At 49.3% G+C, this 27019-nt stretch overlaps 1 protein-coding gene across 1 annotated transcript; it reads left to right on the top strand.

Moving 5' to 3' along the window:
- The first annotated feature begins 643 nt into the window (after positions 1–643).
- Positions 644–25105, top strand: LOC130489846 (chromosome-associated kinesin KIF4-like). Its single transcript, XM_056863640.1, has 30 exons — positions 644–766; positions 1377–1491; positions 1688–1878; positions 3116–3208; positions 3891–4057; positions 4353–4447; positions 4977–5096; positions 5239–5414; positions 5578–5639; positions 6174–6306; positions 7059–7117; positions 7408–7513; positions 7808–7864; positions 9118–9303; positions 10476–10579; positions 10690–10834; positions 11770–11880; positions 12801–12884; positions 13553–13666; positions 14239–14394; positions 14756–14841; positions 16555–16684; positions 17834–18004; positions 18508–18612; positions 19504–19581; positions 19675–19776; positions 21170–21319; positions 21518–21637; positions 22997–23122; positions 24911–25105. The coding sequence occupies exons 1-30, from the start codon at positions 644–646 to the stop codon at positions 25103–25105; spliced, it is 3660 nt and encodes a 1219-aa protein (XP_056719618.1).
- Positions 25106–27019: the final 1914 nt, after the last annotated feature.

The raw sequence follows: 27019 nt of genomic DNA, 5'->3' as shown, positions 1-27019 counted from the left end.
GGTGCTTTTTTGAAGGCTTGCCTGAGAATCTCCAGAGCTCATGGCAGAGGCCAGGCTCAAAGGAAGGAGTTCGTGGTTGACAGCTCCATCTCTTAGTTAGATCCTGCTGGCTCCCATCAGAGAGCCACTTAGTTCTCCACCTTGCCTCCAGCAGTGGCCAGTCAGATGCCTCTGGGAAGTCCTAAAGCTGGGCATTAAAATTGTGACCACCCCCTGCTACATCCACTATCTTCTGAGTGAACTTAGTATGCTACTTTAATTTTTGCATGTGGTCTGAGCTTTTCTACTTGTTCTATCATGAAGACATGACACTGCTTTATACTGAATCAAATCACTGATCCATCAAGGTCAGTGCTGTCCACTCAGAGAGGCAGCAGCTCTCAAGGGTCTCAGGCAGTGGTCTTTCACATCGCCTACTACCTGATCCTTTCAAGTGGGAGCCATGGCCCTGCCCTATCCTAATGCTAATCCTAAATTCCCTCAGCAGCGTGGCTGGTCCTTCTCCAGCCGGTGATGTTCTCCCAGTTGTATTGCTAAGGGAAACTTTCCACTTGAGGGTTATGTGGGGTTTAGAAGTGGTGGTATATTTCATGCAACATAATATTGTACTCTCTGATTTCTTTCAGGAGGGTAATCTTATACCATGTCAAAGGAGGAGGCCAAGGCGATCCCTGTGAGGGTGGCTCTCAGGTGCCGCCCTCTTGTGCCCAAAGAAATTGACGAGGGCTGCCAGATGTGTTTGTCTTTTGTCCCTGGAGCACCTCAGGTGAAGAGATATGGGAACCTGGGACTTTTTGACTTATGTTAACTTCGTGTGAAATAGTCTTGGTGTTATAGGAGATGTGCTTTGGGGGACGGGCCCAGTGCTGTGTCCTAAATAGGCACCTGGAATCCTCCCTATAGCCTTGCTGATTAAAGGGACCAAGCTTCCAAAAGGCCAACTAGCACAACCACCCAGTCCAGCCTGAAGAAGAGCTGCGGGAACCAGTGGCATTTTAGGGGAGGGCAGAAACCCAGCTTGGTACTCCCACTGTGGTAGACATGACAACAGGACTCCCAGGAGAGCTGAAGATGGGTGTGTGCATGGAAAGTGCAGGGGCAGACAGAAGCAATTTAGGCTCCTGCAGCCAGACTGAGAAGGATGACACTGGACTGGCTGTTCTCCCAGAATCCAGAGAGAGTTGTTGGGAGAAAGGTGGTGGAGGAGGAGGTCTATGATACAAAATCTCCTCTCATCTTAAGGTGGGAGGGAGAATCAGAGGTGACTGGAGTGTCCTGAATCAGCTGCTAAGGCAAGCCCTGCCTCATCATTCCACAGAGGTGAGTTTTTAAAAGGCAGCAACATAACCCTCACTCTCTCCCCTTCCTCCTTACAGGTCATCTTGGGTAACGACAAACCTTTCACCTATGACTACGTTTTTGACCCATTTACTGAACAGGAGGAAGTATTCAATACTTGCATTGCTCCCCTTGTCAAGGGCATTTTTAAAGGTGAGCGAGTGCACCTGTTGAGAGAGAGCAGGCTGTGTGTGTGTGTGTTTTCATAGAGATTCGTGTCTTGAACGCTAGTTGTTCTTCCGTTTGCTTGCATCTAAAATGGCATCTTCTGTTACCTGGGCCGGCAAGCGTCTTTTGTTTCCTTTATGAAAATGACCCTTTTTGGTTTTTCCGGGTATTAATTCCATAGGGTACAATGCTACAGTTCTGGCTTATGGGCAGACAGGGTCCGGGAAGACCTATTCTATGGGAGGGGCCTACACTGCTGACCAAAAGAACGATCCCACAGTTGGAGTCATCCCCCGAGTGATCAGGCTGCTCTTTCAAGAAATGGAAGAGAGGAAGGAGTGGCAGTTTTCCCGGAAGGTCTCCTATTTAGAGGTAAAAGCCTTTCTTTTGTTTGTTTGTTTCAACATCCATGTCATTTATAGTCTGTTGCTGTACTGGATGCAGCTCTTACTTATTCATTTATCTATTAAAGTACTCCACATTTCCTCATGGTTCAAGGTGGCTTACCATAAAAATTAAAAACATTTTAAAGTTAAAAGCTCAGTGGTAGAGCATCTGCTTGGCATGCAGAAGGTCCCATGTTCAATCCCTGGCATCTCCAGTTAAAGGGACTAGGCAAGTAGGTGATGTGAAAGACCTCCGCCTGAGACCCTGGAGAGCCGCTGCCGGTTTGAGTAGACAATATGGACTTTGATGAACCGAGGGTCTGATTCAGTATCAGGCAGCTTCATGTGTTCCCCCCAGCCCCTTAAAAGATGCCTGCCAATTCAGTCACTCTCAAAAGTTCTGGCAAACAGGCAGGCCTTGCAGCGCCTCCTGAAGATGTCCAGTGAGCCCCCCCCCTCTTCAGGGAGCCCATTCTATAGAGCCAGAGCCACGATGGAAAAGGCTCTGGTCGATGCCAGGCGGGCCACCCGAAGTGGTCGGATAGCCATCAGGTGGCTGCCTGGCTGCCATAGTTGGCACATAGGCACATATGGAAGGAGCTTCATCCAGTTTCTTGAAATCCAAGACTTGAGCCCCAAGTGCTCAGATTTTGGTTGAGGCTGGGATTGGGTATCTCTGAACTGCCACTACAAGCAGTTTGGCTCTCTCCCCCGCCCCCCAGCATGATGCCCCCCTGGAGAAGGGCTTGTTTGATCCATCGCCCCAGCAACCCAAACCCATTTAACCATTACGGGTTCACCTCCTTCCTGCAGAATGAGGTAGTGTTCAAAATTCTCTGTAGACTTCTTTGCCCCCTCACCAAGCTGTGATTTTTCAGAGGATCCAGGGAAGGGGCTGTGGCTCAGTGGCAGAGCATCTGCTTTGTATGCAGGAGGCCACGGGTTCAGTCCCCCAGGATCTTCAGTTAAAAGGACCAGGCAGTAGGTGAGGTGGAAGACAGCCTGAGATCCCAGAGAGACCAGTGCTAGTCTGAGTAGACAGTATTGACCTTGATGGACCAATGCTCTGATTCCGTGTGAGGCAGCTTCACATGAATAACTATGGCAATCCGGATGGGTTTTATTCTGCTCTGGGCCTAATCTTGCAATGTCCTTTCCATGCTGCTCATCTGTGTTCCGTTTTGGATTTCAAGATCTGAGATTCTCTTCTTTAAAATTTTCAGATCTACAACGAAGACATCTTGGACCTCTTGGCCCCATCCAGAGAACGTTTATCTCAAATCAGCATCCGTGAAGACCCCAAGGAAGGCATAAAGGTGGGCCTCTGTGCCAGTGCTTGATGTTAAGGGGGGAATTGGCAGCATATCATTGCTGCTGGGTGGCTTCCACCATGAAGACGGGCTGAGTGGTAGAGCATCTGCCTGGAATGCAGAAGGTCCCAGGTTCAATCCCTAGAATCTCTAGTTAGAAAGGACTAATCTGTAGGTGATGTGATTCCACCTGAGACCCTGGACAGCTGCTGTGAGTCTGAGTAGATGATACTCACTTTGATGGACTGATGGTCTGATTCCATATAAGGCAGCTTCATATGGGTATTTTAGCCTCACTTAATGTAGGTGCTCATAATCTTGATGTCTTCAACTCAGACTTCCAGTCTTCCCATCAAAAAGTATTTAGATCTTTGCTTTTGACTCAGAAAAGTGGCTTCCAGAAAAGAGAACAGGGGGGTTGCTTAGGTTCCTCTTAGTGTGCCCTTTCCGAAGAGGAAGATCTCCCTCTCCCCCTCACATTGTTGGCATGCTGGATAGCTACTTTGGGATAGGCACCTTCCTGCTTCTATCTCAAAGCAGCCAGTACTTTAAAAGTTTAAAGTCTGTGGTCTTCTGTTCACAGAGGAGTGCCTAGACAAAAATGAAGCATAGTGTAATATTTAAAAGAAGCCATCAAGGATGAGTGAGTATTGATGATGGAAACAGCCAATTTTCCCTCTTCATGCAGATTGTGGGATTGACAGAACACACAGTGACTGGTGCTCAAGAGACCGTCGACTGCCTGGAGCAGGGGAACAGTTCCCGAACGGTGGCTGCCACAGCAATGAACACCCAGTCGTCCCGCTCCCATGCGATCTTCACCATTTCCATTGAACAGAGAAGCAAGAAGGAGACGTAAGCGAGGGCGGGACCTCTTGAAAGACTGTTGCTCAGCTGCTTTTGGTTGAAGTACTCTGGGAGGGGGTGAAAAACTGGAGGGGCTGCGGGAGAACCTCTTGTGTCACTTTAAAGATAGAAAAGCAAGAAGGGCAGAACTTTGAAAGCTGGGAACTGGCTGGTGCAAGCTCTCGCTTGATATCCAGGATGCTAACTAGCGCTTTAGGGTGAGCCTCAGAGCCCCTCTGCGTCTGATCCTCTCCCAAACTCTGCTTGCTGTCTTGGGTGTGAACCTCTTCTTCCTCTGCCTTAGGAATCTCAGCTTCCACTCCAAGCTGCACCTTGTGGACTTGGCTGGTTCAGAAAGACAAAAGAAGACCAAAGCAGAAGGAGATCGTCTAAGGGAAGGTGAGCAGAATGAATTTCGGATGGCCGCGTGGGCTTGGTTCCCTGAGGGGCCGTGGCTCAGTGGAAGAGCCTCTGCTTGGCATGCAGAAGGTCCCAGGTTCAATCCCCGGCATCTCCAGTTTAAAGGGCCAGGTGGTAGGTGATGTGAAAGACCTCTGCCTGAGACCCTGGAGAGCCACTGCCTGTCTGAGTAGACAATACTGACTGTGATGGGCCAAGGGTCTGATTCAGTATGAGGTAGCTTCCTGCATTCATGCGATGGCCGCTTTGATGGGGTTGGTGATCTCTTGTGTGTTCAATCTCCTTGCTTCTTCAAGGAGGAATAATCCTTGCTTTTGAATCCTGGTAGGTCAAGGAAGCAGCATCTAAATTCAGATTCGAGGCCCATGGCGCTGTTGTTAGCACTTAGTTACTCCCTGTTGGGAGTTCTCAGCCAGGCTTCTTTCAAAGGGGCTTTGCTTCCCCCCCTTGTTGGTGGGGAGCCAAGAGGTCTTGTTGGAGAGGTCCATGGTTTTGCTTTTGTTTTCAGGAATCAACATTAACAAAGGGCTCCTCTGCCTTGGGAACGTCATCAGTGCTCTTGGGGATGAAGCTAAGCGAGGCAACCACATCCCTTATAGGGACTCAAAGCTCACTCGCCTGTTGCAAGGTGAGAATGAAAGGCGAGTCACGGGGGTGGGGGGTCAACTGGTGCCTCTGAATGCCCTCTCCCCCTTTACTTGCTGCAGTAAACCAAAAGGATTCCTTTTTGCCTTGTCAGCCCAAGCTATTGATTCTGTCTCTGTCTCTAGACTCCCTGGGAGGCAACAGCCACACCCTGATGATCGCCTGCGTGAGCCCGGCGGATTCCAACATGGAAGAGACTCTGAACACGCTTCGCTATGCCGACAGGGCGAGGAAAATCAAGAACAAACCCATAGTGAACGTTGACCCCCAGGCAGCGGAGATCAACCATTTAAGGCTCCAGGTACCAAGCGGAGAAGCGAGGGGCCCTGAGGGAAGTGCGCGGCTGCTGTAGCCGCTCTGGGGACGGGCTCCAGCTTCCAATGTGTCAGGGGACCCCCCCCCCGCTCCCCACAAGGTATACCAATGGCAAGGCAGGTTATGAATGGTGACCACCTCCTTTTCAGGTTCAGCAGCTCCAGGTCTTACTGCTGCAGGCTCATGGTGGGACGGTTCCAGTGTCTATTGGGTAAGATTTCTCAATCAATAGCCCTTATGAACCCAATAGGGTTTACTTTGGTTTGCTGAGACAGTTGCTTGTCAGCCAGCATGGGGTAGTGGTTAAGAGCGGTGGTTTGGAGCAGTGGAGTCTGATCTGGTGAACTGGATTTGTTTCCCCACTCCTCCACATGAAGCCAGCTGGGTGACCTTGGGCTATTCACACTCTCTCAACCCCACCTACCTCACAGGGTGTCTGTTGTGGGGAGGGGAAGGGAAGGTGATTGTAAGCTGGTTTGAGTCTTCCTTAAGTGGTAGAGAAAGACGGCAAGATCGGTTGTACCACGGTATAGTTTGTCTCCAGCATAACTTTGGGTGAGAGATGCCTCTCTCTTCCAAAGGCACTGAGTTGGATCCAGCAGCTTCTTTCATTGCGGAAGGCTCCACCATTAGCAGACTGAAATCTTTGGATCCAGACCTCTGCGTATCAACCAGCATCTCCATAACTGCAGGACTCCGGTCTTCTCCTGATTTCCCCTAACAAAATGTTTTTGTCTGACTTCAGTGGGGAACCGTCGGAAAACTTGCAGTCCCTGATGGAGAGAAACGAGGCCCTGGTGGTGGAGAATGAGAAGCTGAGCCGGGGCTTGAGTGAGGCCGCCGGTCAGATCGCCCAGATGCTCGAGAGGATAATCATGGTGAGGCCCTTTCTGAATGGTTTTCACTTGGGTGTCTGTGTCTTCCCACAGGACTTGGTGGCTGTTCTGTCGCCAGAATCAAGACGGGGTTTCAAAAAAAGCTTGTAGCTTTGAGAGTTTCAGGAGCTGGAGTCTACTCATGGAAGGATCATGGGAACATTAAGCTTTCTAGCCAGCTTTTCAGTGTTGCTAGGTTGCTGTCTCGCCTTCACTACCCTTTTACCGTTGGCCTTTTCATCCTGGGAGCCAGCGTTGTGTGGTTAAGAGAGGTGGTTTGGAGCGGTGGAGTCTGATCTGGAGAACTGGGTTTGATTTCCCACTCCTCCATATGAGCGGCGGAGGCTAATCTGGTGAACTGGGTTGGCTTCCCCACTCCTACACACAAAGCCAGCTGGGTGACCTTGGGGTATTCACAGCTCTGTTAGAGCTCTCTCAGCCCCACCTACCTCACAGGGTGTCTGTTGTGAGGAGGGGAAGGGAAGGTGACTGTAAGCCGATTTGATTCTGCCTTAAGTGGTAGAGAAAGTCGGCATATAAAAAACAACTCTTCTTCTGATCTAGAAAGGCCTTCCAATGGAGAGCAGGTCCTTCATGAATATTTAGTAGAGTGCTCTGAAGGGCTAACCCATAGTGTCCTGGGTCCCGATCTAGCGTCTCCTCCCAGGCAGCAGGGCCCTGAGATTGCCATGTCATCCGGTTAACGTGCAACTTCAACAAAACCTCGGTTCATGACCCGCTCTCTCTTTCTGTAGACGGAGCAGCAGAACGAGAAGGCCAACACCAAGCTGGAGGAGCTACGGCAGCATGAGGCGTAAGTCCCCTGTTCCGTGTGCTCAGAATGGTTTGGAGCGCCAGATCCTTGTAGCTATTTTGGTTGCGGGGTGATTGAAGAAAAGGTGGCTCCATCTGTGCCTGGGGGAGACAGGGCCTGGTACATTGTTGCTTGGTGTTCAGATGGAAGGAACCCCCACAGTGAAGTATGGAATAACATTGTTGGTAGAGCTGGGGAGGAGGGGGTCAGAGTAAGGTCTTGCAGCTGGAGATCATGATGGTGTAAGTCCGATGCAGGCTAGCGATGGCATTCTCACATCTGGCTTTCAGGTTGAAGCTGGATCTGCAGAAGCTGCTCGAGACGCTGGAGGACGATGAGCTGAAGCAGCAAGTGGAGTCCATTCTCAGCCTGCAGCAAGCAATTGCCCAGTTACAGGTGAGAGCTGGAGAACAGGGAGGAGGCGTCTCCCTGGCTGTGTTCTGGTCAGATGTCTTCTCCCGGCTACCGACCTGCCGGGGAGCCTTGAACCGTAAGGACTCGGTCAGTTTGGAATCTGGTACTGAGGCCTCTTGGAGTAGGCTGGTGGGAGAGGTCCACAGAAGTTAAAGCAACAGCATCACATTGTGAGCAAATCTTGTTGGGAGGGCGCTAGATTTTGAATCAAACGAGGGTATTGGTGGGTTGTGGGGGCTTGGTGAGGCACTGGCATGATGCGTGTTTTCTCTGCAGAACGAAAGTCCTTCCTGTGATGCCGAAATGGACACGTCTGAACAGGAATCCGGGGCTGTAAGTGAGAGCTGTTTTGTTTGAACCTGAGAGAGCTTGGACTTGGGTCTGGGTTCTGCTTTTGACATAGGCACCCACTGGACAAATGAGTCTCTTGGGTTGCAAAAAAGAGATAATAGCAGTATGTCTGAGGATGTTACCAGGTTGTAAACGCACAGATTGTACAGCCCTAAACAAATAACAGGAGCTAAATGATCATGAGGATATTTTTTTTTCTGAGGGGGGGCATCTTGCTGCAAAAAGTGCTTGGGCAGAAATGAAGCGCTGAGGCCCTGCCAGGGTGGTGGTGGTGCAGGGATCCAGCCCTAGTTCCATCACCACTTCGCTGCCTGTCGCGGGGTCTGCCCAATCCTGGCCCGACACTAACCACTATACCACATTGGCTATGGCAGCGAGTAAGGGTGTGGAAGAACAAAAAAACCCGCCTTTTCCCAGGGGGCCCCTCTGCCCTGCTCCAGTAGTAGAGGCCGTGGCTGTCCTGAACCATCTGTCTTGTCTTCAGATGCTCTAGATCAAGGGTGAGGTGTGTTGGGTGGATGGCAGAGTTTCTTCTAGGGAGATCTGGTCAGTCATAATGCTCCTTGGGTGGTCCTGATGCCAGTCACTCTCTCAGCCGCTCCAACCATTTCGTTTTGGCTGCAGAAAGTTCCAGGCTTGATATCTAGTTAAAAGAATTTCAGGTAATAGGTGCTAAGAGACCTTTTTTATTATTATTATTATTTTTTGCTGCCTGATACCTTGGAGAGGTGTTTTGAGTCAGAGTAGACCATTCTGAAGGAGCCTCAGGGCGCAGAGTGGTAAGCTGCAGTACTGCAGTCCAAGCTCTGCTCACGACCTGAGTTCGATCCTGACGGAAGTTGGTTTCAGGTAGCTGACTCAAGGTTGACTCAGCCTTCCATCCTTCCAAGGTCGGTAAAATGAGTACCCAGCTTGCTGGGGGTAAAGGGAAGATGACTGGGGAAGGCACTGGCAAATCACCCCGGAAACAAAGTCTGCCTAGGAAACGTCGGGATGTGACGTCACCCCATGGGTCAGGAATGACCCAGTGCTTGCGCAGGAGACCTTTACCTTTTATTTAGACCATTCTGAGCTCTTTATGTGACAGCGGCAAACTAGTACAGGAAGTCTTTGATAGTTGACATGAGATGACAGATGGAGGGAGAAGTGCCAGTGTGGGTAGCCCCCATGATGCTGCCCCACTCAGTGCCACAGTTGGCATCTCTTCTGTTCACGTTGGGCCCTCTCTGTTCCAGTCCACAGAAGCTAATCTTGGCGATCAGAGCTCCTCAGAGGAATACGCCACCCGGCACGCTCTCCACCAGGCCCAGATGTCCAAAGAGCTGCTTCAGCTCAACAAAGCCCTGGCTCTGAAGGAAGCCCTGGCGCGGAAGATGACTCAGAACGACAGCCAGCTGGAGCCCATCCAGTGCCAATACCAGGTAAAGGGTACCAATCGGGAAGGCCTGTGCAGGTATGCGCAGTGGGCTACTCTACTGGGCATCTTGCCCACAGTGAGGAATTGGTTCCTTTCAGAGTAATGCAAGTGCAGCCAGTTTGAAGGAAAGAAGTTGGGGGGCCACAGGGAATCATGGAACGAATCTGTGTGGAGAAATTCACCCCTCCCCAAAGTTCCTTCACCTGGATACCACAGTCTGTTAGGGGCTCGAGCAGACTGATTTTACACCCACCCCATTTTCGCTTTTGTTTTTTCTTTAATATCAGTTAAACTGTCTTCAGCATACCTTAGAGGGCATGCTCAATCCCTGTCAAGTGGTTTTGTTTGTTTGCAAAGTAAATATTTTTCTGTAAATGCAAAAAACATCCTTGACTGTAAGCGTAGTAATTACTGTTACTTACAGTACTTATCTTTATTGAATCCTGACAAAACAGAATGTTTGTCTTATATAAAGTGGCACTGCAGTTCATCTTTTGTGTATGAGGAAGAAACGCAATATTTTGGTTGCCTAGCAACCCTCAAAATGGCTGCTGAAGAGGCTTTTGTTTCTTAAAGGAGTATGTGCTAGTTCTGTTCTTTTTTTGTGTGATGTCTTTCTTCAATTTACTTTTTAGATTTCATTTTTTCTGCATATCTGAGGCTTTTCTCAGCTTCGTAGAAAAATCTGTCTTGTCTGTTCATGACTCCAGTGTCTAGATAGAAGTATCCGCAGATGGTGCCATGTTGAGAATTAGACACAATGATGACGATATATGCTAAGTTACAAATGATGCGTTTTATGTTGTTAAATCAGAAAAGTGTAGGCTTGATAGGAAAGTAAGTATTGCATATAGTTCCAATTTTTCCAACTATTTCTGTGTTTTGTTCAAGAAAACTAGAGGAGAACCATTTTAGTCCTCATCAGGGCATTGCTATAAGTCCCTCCCCAAGGTAAATGAAACAAAGTCATGTGTTTCTACATACCTCGGAAGTCCCTGGGGTCAAAAGGAACTCATCACCTTGTCTGTGGGTGGCCTGATTTCATGCTTTTAATGATTGGCACAAGCTGCCAACTCTACTCTTAGAACTAGTAATGATCTATTAACCATAATGCTATTGCCTCCAACATCAACTTTTTAGCCCTTTATGTAAGTACTTGTGTGTTTTTTAATTAAGACTAATATCCAGGACTTGGAAGTGGAAGTTGCCAAGTTGCAGAAGGAGAAAGAAGACCTGGTTCTCTCGCTTCATATGACGAAGAAGGATGTCAGTCAAGCCAAGTAAGAGCTCCGGACTCTCCCAGGGTGGGAGGGTGTCATGCACAAAGGAAGAAGCTGCCACTGGGGAAGTGGTGTCAAAGTTGCGATTACATGAACTCTGCTCTTTTCAGACTCAGCGAGCGCCGGAGGAAGCGTCTTCAGGAGCTGGAAGGGGAAATGACGGACCTGAAGAAGAAACTGAAGGAGCAGTCGAAGCTTCTGAAGATGAAAGAAACGAGTGAGCAGACTGTCTCCAAACTGAACCAGGAGATCCGGGTAAATAGTGCCAGAAGCTCAGTTAAAAACAAAGCTTTGTTTATTTATTTCCCCCTCCTGCACCTGCCATGTGAGTTCCCCCTGAACACAGACAGGCTGCAAACATCAGCGCAGGCATGATGGCGAGGCAGGCCTACTTTGGTCCAACTCCTCCGCTTACATGCCAAGAGAGCTCTTTGTCAGGCCCTCGCTGGCTGAGATGATTTCAGACCTCACGCTGTGCCAAGCAGATCTGAATCTGCACCCCTCGACCAGCTCATATGTAACTCGCAGCCAGATATTTGAAATCAGGATAATTTGACTTCTCATCGACTGTTAAAGTGGACCTATAATGAGGCTTTTAGGCAGCTTCTTAAACCTCTGGAGGCTTGGGGCAAGGCACACTGTCCCAGGTAGCAGCTGTTTTTCAGGCTGAAGCAGCCAGAGGCTGGGGCAGAACGGGTAGAAAAACTCAGCCTGTGGTGGAATTTTCTCCCCGAAACAGCAGCATAGTCCGAAGTAGCAGCTCCTTTTCGAGCTTGAGCACTAAACTGCTGAACTTATGTAAAGCATAGAACCTCTTGCGGTACAATTCCCGCTTCTCTTGGCACCTGCTCAGTCAGATGCAACCTTTAAATCAGAAGTGATTGCAAGATTGATGGGTTCATGGGCAGACATAGAAGGTGCACGAGACACTTATATACAAAGTCTAAAAACGACTTTTGAGTTGAATTACACACCTTTTGAAATTACAATCATCAGCAGACAATTGGCCAGGGTAGTGGCTGTGAAAAAAATCTGTCTAATCACACATGAAAACAGTGCAGTTGCCCATCTTGGATTCTTCGGAACAGCTTATGAGATGATTGGCTCCCTGACATGAGTAGAGAGCAGGAGGAGAGCTAACCCCACAGTGTAATTACCCAACCTCCCTTTTTTTGTTGTTGCTCTTCCAGGCGATGAAAAACCAGCGTGTTCAGCTCATACGTCAGATGAAAGAAGATGCAGAGAAATTTAGGCATTGGAAGCTGCAGAAAGACAAAGAAGTGATCCAGCTGAAAGAGCGGGTCAGTGGAGTGTCTGCCAAAGAACAGCATCGTCCTTGAGAAGCTGAGGGGTTGTCTTCAAAGTTGGCTCGCTTAACACAAAACCATTTTGCTAACCATATGGCCAAGTTCTCTTTTATCATTTCCCCTTAAGGTTTTGCACCGGAAATGCTTTGGGCTCCTTCTGATAAGATTTATTAACTTCTGTAGAGGCTGTTTTTCACTATTCATGCCCCCACCACCAGCAAGAAGGCAATACAGTGAACAGGAAGCTGATTTCCTTCCAAGCCTAAGCAGGCTCCAGTGTGACCTCTTGGAATGGCATCAGATAGGGTTCTAACATCCAAACATCATAGAGTAACTGTATAAATGTTGGCAATCTGTACATTCCACCTCTGAGCTGCCCATTCTTTTCCGTTGATTCCTGAAGGGGGCGGATGTTTCTTAGTCTGGTGTCTGAGCTGCGACCATTCTGCCTTGAGTGACTTTTATAGGAGTTTAGGCTCTTGGCAGAGTGTAACTCCTGACAGTATATCTCTCAGCTTTACTGACACACTCAAACCCCCTCACCACATTAAGCTGTGCATCCAAGAGGGATAAGGAAAAGTTGGAGGCGGCAGGAACAGAGGAAGACCCAGCACAAGATGGATTGACTTGATAAAGGAAGCCGCAGCCTTCACTTCGCAATATCTGAGCAACGCTGTAAATGTTAGGAACTTTTGGAGGTCATTAATTTCATAGAGTCACCACAAGTTGAAAGCGACATGATAACACCTGTTTGTGCATTTACACCTGTGTTACAAATAAATAGTGAGGCTTATGTAGATGGTAGCAGAGTAATACATGTCTACATCTATCCAAAAGCTTTATCATGTTTATTTGGAAGCAGAGTCAAAGGCAGGGTTTTGAAGTTTTTGTTTCTACTACTGTCTCCTTTTCAGGACCGCAAGAGGCAGTACGAACTTGTCAAACTGGAGCAAGACTTCCAGAAGCAAGCCAGCGTCCTCAGGCGAAAAGCAGAGGAGGTGAGTGGTTACAGACTCACCTTACTGACTTCTTTCTCCCCTATCCATCTAGATAAACATTATTTCTCTTGATTGGCAGCAGTTCTTCAAGATCTTGGGCAGAGAAAGGTTTCCTCCAACCTCCTGCTTCAGATGCTTTTTTTAAAAATAATTTTTTAATTTTAATTCATTCAGAGAAATCTGATTTTGCGTATCACATCTGTACGTAATATAGAAAGATAGCAGTCTTCCTTACACTGAATCTTTTGTAACTTAAATATGCGATCATCATCTAGATTGATATGTATTAATTATTGATGAGATAATCAAACAATTGCATCTAAAAATACATCTGATATGTGCTCATAATCTTTTCAAGCAAGATTAGAGGGCCAAACAATTTATTAAAAGGCAATAAATCTAGGGTTTCAGTAGCTTTTAATTGAATGTCAAAGATAAAAGGAAAACTTATCGCAATCAGAGTTGACCAGTTGATGAACCTGGTATGAGCTGACAAAGACAGGAAAATATGCCTGATCAGCAAGAAAGCTTGTAATACAATCAAACTATTGCTACACTAGCATGTGTAATTCCATATCGTATTGAAGACAGACTTCTAGCTTTAAAACATTGTCCCTCATTTGGCTGGTAGTTGAGTGTCTGTCTGTCTCTCTCTCTCTCTCTCATAGGCAGCTGCTGCCAACAAACGCTTGAAAGATGCTCTTCAAAAGCAACGGGAAGTTGCTGATAAGCGGAAAGAGAACATGAACCGCGGAATTGAAGGAATTGCTAACCGTGTGAAGGTGGGGCAACTGGAACCCTCCCTTCTCCTTGAGCAACATGAGAGATCCATGGTGGCATAGCTAGCGTGTGCTGGGAGGAGGGATCCAGGAGCCAAGCAGAGGCAAGATGGCACGGAGTTGGTGTGCAGGCTCTCTAGATGTGACCTTGAAAGCCCATATGGAGCTACTGGGCTGCCTTCCTGTAGAACATTGGTCCCCAAGGGCACCACGGCACCCACCAACACCTTTACTGACGCCTGCTAAGTGTTTTTAGAAAATGGGTGTGGTCAGGTGGGGGTCTTTGCCCAGCAGGGCTCCTAATTGGCCATTGGAAATTTGATTGGCTTTGCAGATTTTTAAAAATGTTGTTTTGGTAGTAGCTGCCTCCACAGCACAAGGGCCTTGTGTGACTGAGGGTAAGCTGCTGAGGCCATTGTTTGGCTGGTGCTGTCTCCGCCTCCTGTGGCAGCCATTTTGTGGCTGTCCCTACCACACTGTCAGAATTCCAAGGGATCCTCCAGGCTTGAAAAGACTGGGGGCCCTGCTGTAGAACCTCAGCCGTATCTTCTCCCCACTCTCCCAATCCGGTCCAGAGCTGGCTCACGAACGAAGTCGAGGTCCTGGTTCGTACGGAAGAGGCTCGGCACCACCTCAATGACCTTCTGGAGGACAGGAAAACCCTCGCCCGGGAGATCACACAGCTTAAAGAGAAGCGGGACGCTGGGGAGAACCTTCCCTCGAAATACAAGGTTAGCGGTGCTGGAGTAGAGAAACTGGCCCTGAGCAGACAGGTGGGGAAGTGGGGAGGGTCTTCCGTTTTGATCCTCGGCCAGCCTTGTTTCACTTGTGGGGGAAGTGGGGGAGGATCTTCTGTTTTGACCCACAGCCAGTCTTATTTCACTTGAGGGGGGGGCTCTTTCAAGGGAATATTCTTCCCAACCACTTTGGGAGGGGCGTCTTTCTTCTTTTTTACCCTGGGGGATATCATCCTTCTTGGTTTGTCAAGAGGGGGAAACAAAAGGCGCTGTACCAGAAATGGTCCTCTGAGCTTGAGACCCTTGAAGTGCTCTCACCTGCCCCCCTAGGACTTGCCTTCTTGCTTTCTTCCAGAGGCGCACATTCTCCAGCAACACCCTGGAAATCAACCATTCCATCACAAAGCAGATCGAGAGCCTGGAAACGGAGATGGAGCTCAGGTACGTGTTTGGGGCCTCCTTCCGGAGAAGCGGAACTTGGCACTGATGCCGGCCTTTTCATTTGGGGCGGTTGTTTGAAAGTTTTGCCGCATCTGTTTCAAAGTGGAATAGAGCGAGAGGAAGCAAGTAGTTTCTCCCAGGGGCCTGTCAGAGTAGTTGAAATACGCAGGGGTAAGGAAGAAATCCTGGAAGGGATTTTTTGTTAATAAAAATTCTATATAAAAAAAAGGAAGAGATGCTGGGAGGGAAATAAGGTCTGCGTTTCCTTTGGCACTGAGTGCGCCGTGTCCTTGGGCTGCCCTGGTTGACTTGAATTGGGGCCTTGCCCAAGGCCAGGTGTTGTGTGTTTGCAGAAAGATGAGTGTCCAGTAGCACCTTACAGGCGGAGAGGATTTTTGGGGAATAAGCTTTCATACCCTGAAAGTCTTGTTGGTCTCTAAGGTGCTGCTGGACTCGAATCTGGCTCTTTTACTGCAGAACAAAATAGCTACCCTGTGAAGCCATCTGAAGAAAGGTGGCGTTTTGTTGTCTAGAACCTTTTTACGGAACTGCACTTTATTTAGTTTCAGAGGGTAGCCGCGTTGGTCTGCAGTAGAAGAGCTGGATTCTAGTCCAGTCACACCTTAAAGGATGAGTGTAAGCACTTGTTGAGAGCCCAGGTATGTGACAGAGGGAGCTTTGACTCTTGGAAGCTCATGCTCTGAAAATCTAATTGGTCTCTAAGGTGCTGCTAAACTCGAATCTAGTTTCACGTCATTTGTTTTCCTGACTTGCACTATTTCTGTGCTGCCTTTTTGGTAGATAACCGGCCTTTGAGGCAGCATCCAAGAAGGAAACAAAATGATACAATAAATATTTATTTCTTTAAAAAGGGACTGAGGCAACAGTGCCAGAAGGGGGGGGCGATGATAAATGTAAAAAGGCCCCTCCCCAGTGCTTGGCTGTTGTTGCTGGTGGATTTTAAAGATTCCACGGTGGCCCTAAAGAGCACAGCCCGACCCTTTTATCTCTCCTTCCCCTAAGCCGTCACAGCTAGGTAGTACTTGGCAGCGTTCTCTGCAAGGGAGGTGGGTTTCTCCTCCTCCAGGGCTGCTGGAGAACATAGCTTGGGTGGCAGTGCTGAACACTCGTGAGGGTGGTGCAGTGGGTAAGAGTGGTGGTTTGGAGCTGTGGACTCTGATCTGGAGTACCGGGTTTGATTCCCCACTCCTCCACATGAAGCCAGCTGGGTGACCCTGAGCTAGTCACAGCTCTCTCAGCCTCACCTACCTCACAGGGTGTCTGTTGTGGGGAGGGGAAGGTGATTGTAAGCCGGTTTGATTCTGCCTTAAATGGTAGAGAAAGTCGGCATGTAAAAACCAGCCCTCCTTCTTCTCTCATCTTTCTGCACAAATCATAATGTTATTAGCGGTTGCAAGCAATTTCCCCCTTCTCTTTTAAAATCATGGATCCAGTCCTCGAGGTCGTAAAAGCACTTGGGCCCATGTGGTGAACAGTGCAGCTGAGCTGTGAGGAGCTTTCTTTCCGCCCCCAATCCTAAACAAGAGTTCCTTTTCCGGTCAGTAGCAACCCCCCCTCCCCCAGAGGAAGGGTGCCATTTAACTCATGCACGGTCCCACTTGTCAAAGAAGTAGAGAACGAACAGGCTCATGCCCCCCCCAAGGCAGTCCCTCCTAGCGGTTGCCCCACGACCATTTCTGACTTCTTCCAAAGGAGTGCCCAGATCGCGGACCTGCAGCAAAAGCTGCTGGAGGCGGAGAGTGGAGACCACAAGAAGCGGCGCTGGGAAAGCATCGCAACCATTCCGGAAGCCAAGTGCGCCATCAAGCATCTGATCGGGGAAGTGAGTGTCCCTGCCCGACTGGGCTGGGCTGGGGAAGAGGTGGCCAGTGGCCCCGTCAAACGCCTTGAGCCTCTGAACCGGGGGAAGGAAGGAAGTGGGGGGAGCCACAGTCACCTCAAGCATATGGCAAAACTACACTGTCAAAAGAGTTCCCCACTCCTAGAGTCAGCATGGTGTAGTGGTTAAGAGCAGTGGTTTGGAGCGGTGGAGTCTGATCTGGAGAACCAGGTTTGATTCCCCACTCTTTCACATGAGTGGCGGAGGCTAATCTGGAGAACTGGGTGTGATTCCCCAAGCCTGCACATGAGCGGTGGATGCTAATTTGGTGAACCAGGTTGGTTTCCCCACTCCTCCATATGAAGCCTGCTGTGAGACCTTGGGCCAGTCACAGTTCTCTCAGAACTCTCAGCCCCACCTACCTCACAAGGGGTCTGTTGCGGGGAGAGGAAGGGAAGGAGATTGTAAACCGGTTTGATTCTCCATTTTAAAAAGGTAGAGAAAGTTGGCAGATAAAAACCAACTCTTCTCCACATGAAGCCAGTTGGGTAACTTTGACCTAGTCACAGTTCTTTCTGAACTCTCAGCCCCATCAGGTGTCTGTTTGTAGGGAGAGGAAGGGAAGGAGATTGCAAGCTGGTTTGATTCTCCTTAAAAAGGTAGAGAATTATCCTTAAAAGGTAGAGAATTGTGCAGGGGGTTGGACTAGATGACCCTGGTGACCCCTTCCAACTCTATGATTCTATGAAAGTCAGCATACAAAAACCAACTCTTCTGTTGCTGAGGGCCTAGAGGGGGACACTGCTCTGCTGCTGTGGCTTGACAGTGGAAAGCGCCGTCAAGTCACGGCAGACTTATGGCGACCCAGTCGGGTTTTCAAGGCAAGAGATGTTTGGAGGTGGTTTGCCATTGCCTGCCTCCGTGTGGGCTGAGAGAGTTCAGAGAACTGTGACTGGCCTAAAGTTACCCAATAGGCTTCATGTGGCAGAATGGGGTATCGAACCCGGTTCTCCAGATTGCAGTCCGCCGTTCTTAACCGCTACGCCATGCTGGCTCACCGTGGCTTACTAGAAGCCGAAGATGTGTACTGAGCTGGTTTCCAGGGCTGTTTTCACACCTGTTGCCTTCCTCCACCCACACATCTTTTAAAAGCTGGTCTCCTCCAAAGTGGAGGACGGGAAACTGGAGAGCCGCCTTCAGCAGAGCAAAGCCACCTTTTCTGACATCCACAAAATGCTCCTTGAAGAGCGTAAGGTCACCGCCGAAATGAAAGCGGCACACGAGAGCCAGATGGACCTGATGGAGCAGCAGCACCAAGAGAAGGTACAGCCTGCCCTCAGGGGAGACGGAAACACCCTCGAGTGGCTCCTCCATTAGCTGAGCTCCTTAACGGCAGCTGCGGTCAGGAAGGAAGCCCAAGCCCCCCTTTCCTCACTTCCCGCCTCCCTGCTCCAAATCCTAGAATATGAAACTGGCCTGAATAGAGCCACTGAGACTGGTGGCTGAGCATCTCTTCCTGAATCATCTCTTTTGAGTCAGAGTATCACTTTAGCCCTGCTGGACCGGAGCCCTGTGCCAGTTTGTCTGTGGGCACCCTCATCAGTTGGCTCCTGGCATTCTTCTCCAGTCATTGGCGGTGCCATGACACACACCTTGCAGGCGGTTCTCTATGCAGGGCCAGTGCTGAGAGGGACAATCCAAAGTCCTGCTTGCATTCACAGACCTGCTTTTATCAGGGATGAATGCTTGTGTTGTTGATGGCTTACAAGAATTTTCCTACTTCGGACTATAGCGTTGTGGGTTCTTTGTGTTTTCTCTCTTCACAGGTTCTGTATTTGCTCAGTCAGATACAGCACAAAGAAGCAGAGACGAAGCTGGAGACCTCGGTTTCAGAGCGGGAGCAGCAACTGCTGGAACGCCTCAACTTCCAGGTAAAGTTGCATGTGGCATGGAGATGCAGCTGCACCTGAGGGCAGGATCTCCCCCTGCAGACGAGGTGTCGCGTTCTCAGAAGCTGGGGAAAGAAAGGAGTGCTCCCAGAGCAGCAGTTGCTGGTCCTGCAGAATTTTGTGTTGACCAAGAGCCGTTAAAGCTGAGGGCAGCGCTAGGGGGCAGCTGGGCCTAGATTTTAAGTCAAGTCAGTTTCAGAGGGTAGCCGTGTTGGTCTGCAGCAGAACAGCTAGAGTCAAGTCCAGGAGGACCTTACAGGCAGACATGATTTTTGGGGTATGAGCTTTCGAGAGTTAAAGCTCCCTTCGTTAGATACAAGTAGGAATGGAGATCCTCATGGATCCTGCTTGTATCTGACTCGAAATGAGTTCGGATTCTCAAATGTTCATACCCCGGAAAACTTCTTGGTCTCTGAAGTGCCACTGGACTTGAATCCAGGTTGTCTTCGGCTAATCGCATTCCCTCACCCTAGACTAAGATACTGCACAGGCTTCTTGTGGGCAAAGAATGGGAAGGGAGAGGAAAGAATTACATACACTGCCCTGAAAGGCGAGTTAAAAATATATATTGCACAGGCTTCTTGTGGGCAAAGAATGGGAAGGGAGAGGAAAGAATTACATACACTGCCCTGAAAGGCGAGTTAAAAATATATATAACAAAACTATCAGAAGCTGCCAAACAGAAGGATCTGCCTTGCTAAGAGCGCTGGAGCTTTGAATTTCAAATACCAAACCTCTCATTCTTAGTAGCTTGTTTCAGACGCTGAGGCATCAAATGTGCAAATCTTTTAAGTGCATGGGTGACCCATCACCAGGGATTTTTCCAGCCAAAGAGAAAATCTAAATACCTCCCCCCCACTCCTCTGTGAACAGGATGAGGAGCTGGCGAAAATGAAGGAGGTCTTCGAGAAGAACCAGGAGCTCTGCGACGAGCTTGAAGCTGTCAAACAGGTAGGCGGCCAGAGAGGGGCAGCTGGTCGCAGAGGGAAGCGGCCTTGGTCCCGCCCAGTGGCTCATCACCCATCTCTTCCCCCGCCCCAACAGAAACTGAGGATTCTTCAAGCAGCCAGTAGCCAACGCATCTGTGATGTTCCGCCAACAGTTGCAGACACCCCCGAATCTCCTTTTGATTACATTCCACCCAAGGTAGGGGAGAATAGGGCTGGAGGTGGTTCACTTGGAGGGGAAGGGGCCATGGCTCAGTGGTAGAGCCTCTGCTTGGCGTGCAGAAGGTCTCAGCTTCAATCCCCAGCATCTGCTGTTGAAAATCCGGAGAGTAGGTGATGAGAAAGACCCCTGCCTGAGACCCTGGAGAGCCGCTGCTGGTCTGAGTAGACAATACTGACCTTGATGGAACAAGGGGATGAATCGGTATAAGGCAGCTTCATATGTGATCTCTATTTTTGTTTTATAGATGTTAACAGGGTTTATAGACTGGTAGATCAAAGAGCAGGATTTAATTCATTAATTGCATTTAATTCATTAATTAAAAACATTTATTAGCTGTATTTCTACCTTATAGGAACCTCAAGGCAGCTTACAATGTAAATAATAAAATACAAAAAAAACAAAACCACAAGTTAACAATTAATAATTTAAAACTGCCAGTGAGCAGAAGAATCAATCAAATGCTGTCATGGATAAAAACTGTCCTCAGCTGCCTGCTATAGATCAAGAGTGAGGGGGCTGGGTGCATCTCTCTGGGGAGGTTGCTGCATAGTTCTGGGGCTGCCACTGAAAAGGCCCCCTCTCGTGTACCCATTTGTTTGGGTACACAAAATTTGTTTCCAAATTAATGAAAAACACTGAAGTAAACCTCAAGCTCCAACAGAGGAAACCAAATAGCCAATCAAACTAAAAAGTTAAAATGGATTGGATACCAGTTGGGAAAAGGGATCATAACCAGGTTCTGCTAGGAGAGGCATTAGTGAGCCTTCCTGGGTTGGGAGTTCTGATGCCACCACAAAGGCGACCCTATATTGTATGGTCAATACCCACACTTCTGTTGTGGGGGGTGGACGACTATGAAACAGACCATGCACAAAAACTACATGGGGTTGGTTTTGAGGATAGCATGGGTTTGTGCCTCAAAAGCAGATAATAATGAGAAACGAAATTAAGGTGCTGCAAGTGGTCTTCACCCTGACCTGGATGGCCCAGGCTAGCCTGATCTCGTCACATCTCTGAAGCTTAAGCAGGGTTGGACCTGGTTAGTACTTGGATGGGAGATGACCAAGGAAGTTTGTGGCTTCTTTGGAGAGGCAGGCAATAGCAAACCACCTATGAACATCTCTTGTCTTAAGTCAGCTGTGACTTGACAGCAATTTCCATCACCACCAAGTGGTGTTTATTTTAAAAATGCACAGTAAATGCTGGCCTGAATTAGAGGGGTCGGGCTTGGTGAGTTGGGTGAGGCGTGCCCTCTTTGCCTTGGTTCTCCTAGCTAGGCAAAGCTGGTGACCAGGCAAGGCCCAGTCCTGATTGGTTCCTGCAGCTGGTGACAGAGGGTACCTCCTTGTCCTCCCTTTCTGTCGCTCAGCCCAAGCCTCGCAGGCAAACTACCGCCAGGCCTGTCTCCGAGCTGGCACCGGAAGAGCCGTCCGAGTCAGAAGAGTCGGGAGGAGAAACGGAAGACGCCGAGTGGGTGCCAGCGAAAATAGCCAGAGGAATCAAGAAGAACTTCTTGGGGGTACGGCTGGGTAGGGGAAGAGGGTGGAGTTTCGGCAGCTCCTATAGAACCTGGTCGGATGGAGCAGGATAAGAGAACACAAGCCAAGTGGGCAGAATGTGCCGGCTTTGTGGTATTCCTTGATGGGTTTGGCACGGCACCACCGGCCTTGCGTGCGCGCACAGGTGTGCTCCTTCTTACTCAGCTTGTGTCTCGTAGTGCAACTGCAAAGGCCGCTGCAGCAACCGGCTTTGCGGCTGCCGGAAGCAGAAGGTCGAATGTTCAGAGGACTGCCGCTGCGAATCGGAGAAGTGCCGCAATCGGGCCAACGGCGTCTTGGTGAGTGGCTCCCCCAGTGGAGACGGGGGTCCTTTGTAGCCCTCTGGAAGAGGCAGCCTCCCCCCCCCATTTCCCCTGTGCAGGAGACCCTTGAGAGTGGTTTTCTGCGTCCCCTTCTACCTCTCCCAAATACAGGTGGAAAATGGGTGGTTTTGTGTGTTTTTGTACATCGCTGTTGGTGTTGTTCTGTGTGTGTTAAGTGCTGTCAAGTCGCTTCCAACTTGCTAAAATGCAATCTTGGTCTGTATCAGCAGAAGTATAGTGTCCAGATCATGCAAAGTGATGGTATTGCTTTACTCTGCTCTGGTTAGACCTCACCTACTGTGTTCAGTTTGGGGCACTACAATTTAAGAAGGATGTAGACAAGCTGGGACATGTCCAGAGGAGGGCAACAAAGATGGTGAGGGGGTCTGGAGACCAAGTCCTTGGAGGAGAGGTTGAAGGAGCTGAAGCCTGAAGAGGAGAAGACTGAGGGGATATGATAACCATCTTCAAGTACTTGAAGGGTTGTCATATACAGGATGGTGCAGAGTTATTTTCTGTTAGAGCGCTTCCTCAGTAGAACTGGCTTCCTTGGGAGGTGGTAAGCGCTCCTTCCCTGGAGTTTTTTAAGCAGAGACTAAATGGCCATCTGTCAGCAATGCTGATTCTATGACCTTAGGCAGATCATGAGAGGGAGGGCATCTTGGCCATCTTCTGGGCATGAAGTATGGGGTCACTGGTGGTGTGGGAGAGGGAGGTAGTTGTGAATTTCCTGCATTGTGCAGGGGGTTGGACTAGATAACCTGGTGGTCCCTTCCAACTCTATAATTCATGGCAACCCTATGAATCAATGTCCTCCAAAAAGTGCTACCTTTAACAGCCTTGCTCAGGTCTTGCAAACTGAGGGCCGTGGCTTCCTTTATAGAGTCAATCCATCTCTTGTTGGGTCTTCGTCTTTGCCTGCTGCCCTCAACTTTTCCTAGCATTATTGTTTTTTCCAGTGACTCTTGTCTTCTCATAATGTGAGAATGTTGGTGTTGTTAGTTGCAGCTAATTTATTTTAATTGGGTGACTGACTAGAAAATGTAAAATGATCTGAAATTAAGGGGAATGCTCCGGCCTCCTTCTGTCTGTAATCTTGCCGGTTTTTGCAGTGGCTGCAAAGTACTGGGGGGTGGGGGGGTTTACCCTGATGCACACCCGGCAGGGGAGGGAGGTGTCTGTTTGGCGTTGTGGGGCAGCTGTCCCGAATGTCGGACTCGTCACCTGACAGCACGACTCTAGCGCCTGTCCTGTTTCACCCCAGGGGTGACCCATGCCCTGAATCCCATTGGATCTGGGGCAAACCTGATTCTCTTACATCCTTCCCTCCCTCAGGAGGGGATGCTCATGGAAGAGTCCTCAGGAGAGCCCTTCGACACCACCTTGAACCGGGAAGACTCCACTTTGGTGTCGGCAGGAGACACTTTCTTTGATCCTCCGTCGGTCAGTCCCACCAAAAAGGTTGGTCAGTCGCAGAGATGCGATAGAAGTTCTAACCACCGGTTCTGTTTTCTCTGTGGGGTGGGGCTTGCATGGCAGTATAGCACAGCTGGAGGACTGCGGCGGTCTCCTCTTTCTTGTGTTGGGTGTAACGGTGACTAAATCAGGATGAATTTATATACCGTTTGGTAATTGGGAGCCCGCATAGAATAGTGGTTAGAGGGCTAGACGAGGATATGCGGGGAACCGGATTTTTGAATCCAAGCTTGTTGGGTGGGCGACCTTGGGCCAGTCACACACTCTCAGCCTAATCTACCTCACAGGGCTGCTGTGAGGATAAAATGGAGGCGAATGTAGGGGTATAAATGAAGTCAATAAATTCCCCCAGTGTGCAAATACTCCCTTGGGAAGCTGGGTCGTCTGCATTGCTCTGCCAAGTAGGGAGGGAAGGCCTTACTACTCTCCTGCTGCTTCCCCAGATTTCTTATTGGGTAGAGAAATACAGTAATTGCTTGATAAACCACTTGTTCCCTCAAGTGGTTACAGCTACACTCAGGTAAGACACACCGGGACCGAGGGTCTTACCTGCATGTTTGAATGACAGTGCTGTGGGGTAAAATGCCCTTGCCCTGATCTGAACGGCCCAGGCTAGCCCCATCTCATCAGATCTCAGAACCTGAGCAGGCCCTGGTTGGTAGCTGGATGGTAGCCCAAGGAAGCCCAGGGTCGCAATGCAGAGGCAGGCAATGGCACACTACCTCTGCTTGTCTCTTGCCTTGAGAACCCTCCGGGGTTGCCTGAAGTTGACTGCAACTTGGCGCTTTCCACCGCCACCAAAATGCCCTCCCTCTGCCATCTCTAGACTGGCATCTGCCATGGTCATGCTTGTTCACATGGTTGTGGCACACTGAGAAAGAAATGCACGATGCCTGCCTGTCCGCTGTGCGGCTGACACAGCTAACTGCCAGTTTCGCCTTCCCCGAGTGTGTTTTGAATTCCCTTTTCACACTTGATTCCGTGAAGATTCTCCTTCCCTGCCTCAGGGGGGGGGAGTGTGCATTTCCTTCTGAAAGAAGGCAGGCACAACTGTTTTTGGGAAGGACCGTGGCTCAGTGGTAGAGCATCTGCTTGGTATGTAGAAGGTCCCAAGTTCAATTCCCAACATTCCCAGTGAAAGGGAGCAGATAGTAGGTGATATGAAAGACCTTTCCCTGCCTGACACTGGAGATCTGCTGCCAGTCTGAGTAGACAATACTGACCTTGATGGACAAAGGGTCTGATTCAGAAGGCAGCTTCATGTGTGATTTTTTTAGGAAGCTGTCTGTGTGGAATTATATTTTCCCCTCTTAGCCCCACCTGCCTTCCCTTCCCTCCTGCTGAAGCTCTTCTGCCCCTCCCCGCCCCCCAGGTATGCAGACATTCTTGCAGGGGTGGGCAGGGTTAGAGCAAGCATGGTGTAGTGGTTAAGAGCGGTGGTCTCTGATCTGGAGAACCAGATTCGATTCCTCACTACTCCATATGAGCGGCGGACGCTAATCTGGTGAACTGGATTTGTTTCCCTGCTCCACATGAAGCCAGCTGGGTGACCTTGGGCTAGCACAACTCTCTTAGAGCTCTCTCGGCCCCACCTACCTCACAGGGTGTCTGTTGTGGGGAGGGGAAGGGAAGGTGATTGTAAGCCCGTTTGATTCTTCCTTAAGTGGTAGAGAAAGTCAGCATGTAAAAACTAACTCTTCCTCTCCTGCCGAACCAGTGCAGCTTGTGAAAGTCTGGGCCAGTTCTGACCTTTCTTTCCCTCCCCTCCCCAAGGTTTTGAAGCCAGTCAACATCCAAGAGGCCCTGGCCTCAGAGCAGCACGACACAAGCTCCTGCTTCCATTTGGGGAACCTGGACACCGAGAACCAGCTGCCGGCAGGGAAGAAAAGGAGGAAGCGGCTCCTGAGTAGCGCCAGCAGCTTCTTTGCTGGCTGCACCCCCATCAAAGAGGATTTTGTAGAGGGCTAGCGAGGCGGGGTGGGGGAGCCGTACTGGACCTGACTTGAAATCCTGCGAAAAACAAGTCTTAGCTTAAGAACTTTTTAACTTCTTTCTTTAAAATATAGTGTATAGATGAATCTGAATAAAGTTTAACTGCATGACTGTTATATTCCTCGTGCTGTTGAGGCCGCAAAGCATCTCTCTAGCCTACTTTAAAAAAAATTAAGTGCCAGATGTTAAAAAGGGATAGTGGATGGGACTTTCCTCCCTTTGTAGACCTTTGCATCTCTAGTCTTAGGGCTTTATGGCCTGTAAGAGAAACCGGGCCCTAACCTGGATGGGCTGAGCCAGCCCAATCTTGTCAGCTCTTGGAAGCTAAGCAGGGTCAGCCCCGCTTAGTGCTTGGCTGGGAGACAAACGCCATGAACCACCTTTAATTTCTCTGGCTTCATTTGAGATGGAGTTTCCCTGTTCTTCTGGCTGCGGAGGCCCTAGGAGGGTAGGGGGCTTGGGGGGATGACTGCTTGTGTTTCTGGGGGAGGGGGGACAATACTGGAGATACCAGAAATTAAAACTGGCCCTTTTGGCCTGCGAAGCCAGGATACCCAAGCCACAACCCTTCTCCAAAACAGACATAATGGGCTGTGCTGCAATTCAACCCAAGCCCCAATAAAGACTAGGTCCTGAATACAGAACCTTAGAGTTCTTAGCCAGGGTACCATAAAAGTCACTGGGGTTGTTTTAATGATCATATTTGAGGAAATGGATCACAGCTACCTGAATTGGCTTTGTGTGTGTTAAGTGCCAGCAAGCTCTTTCTGATTTATGGCGACTAGGTGAATGTCTTCCAAAACATCCTATCCTTAACAGCCTTGTTCAGGACTGGCAAACGGAGGGCCGTGGCTTCCTTTATAGAGTCAGCCCATCTCATGATGGGTCTTTTCCTCACACTCTTTTTTCCTGCTGCCTTCAACTTCCAGGTTGCTCAGTGGCAGAACTGATAACTGCTTGCATTCCAAAATGAAATAAAACAAAAACTTTTGAACACCATTTCCGAACTTGGATACAAAATTGAGGAAGATAAAAAAGGGAGTAATTCGGATGTTATCTTTATACTTAATATCACACAGCAAGATCTGGGTGCGGTTCTAGCCTTTGCATAGCTTGGCCATAGAGTCTGTATCTTGAAGGTCGCAGAAGAGACTCACAGGATCCACCCCAAGGCATTCCCTTGGCCTCCTGTGTACTTGGGTGGCCTCCGGGCCTTCCTGCCATCAGGAAGATGACAGACACGCTGAGCTCAGAAGTAAGGGTCACACCCTGCTGCTCTCTGATCCTCCGCCCAAGAAAAAGGAGATGTGTTGCCTTCTCCCCACCTTCCTAGATGACCTGACCTCTTCCGAAGATTCCCCCCATCTGATGCTCCTGTTAAAACAGTGTCTCTGGCTTCCTCCTGGCAGCGAAAGAACTAAAAACAGACAAGCGGAAGCCCTCTGTGATGTCTCATTGGAAGGGCTTTACCATTTAGGGGACTGAACAGCAGAATGCTTGCTCACTTTTTTTTAAGAGAACTTCCAGGGGGAAAGGTAGTATGGTGGGGGGGAGAGACCTTTGTAGGTGGTGGAACATTTTGAAAATGATTCTGCCCCTCCCCACAGTTTGAAATGGTGCAGCCCAGAAAGATGGTTTCCCACCCCCCACCCCCTGCTTATCTACTTCCATGCCAAGGAGCAGGCGAGGCCAAGAAAGTGCTCTGCCTGCCCTGGCGATTTAAACACTTCTTTAGCCAGGGGCACAAGGACTGCCCTGGTTTTCTCTAGGTGATACAGAGCGAGACTTAAACTGAGCACAAACAGTTCACGGGGGCCCATCATTGCCAATCAGCGCCCGCTTCGGCCAGTCCCAAATGGGAAAACCTCCCTGTAGGACCTTCGGAAGCTT

This window comes from Euleptes europaea, chromosome 18 (assembly GCF_029931775.1).
Source record: "Euleptes europaea isolate rEulEur1 chromosome 18, rEulEur1.hap1, whole genome shotgun sequence".
Taxonomy (NCBI): domain Eukaryota; kingdom Metazoa; phylum Chordata; class Lepidosauria; order Squamata; family Sphaerodactylidae; genus Euleptes; species Euleptes europaea.
This window is presented reverse-complemented; position numbering and strand designations above follow the sequence as displayed.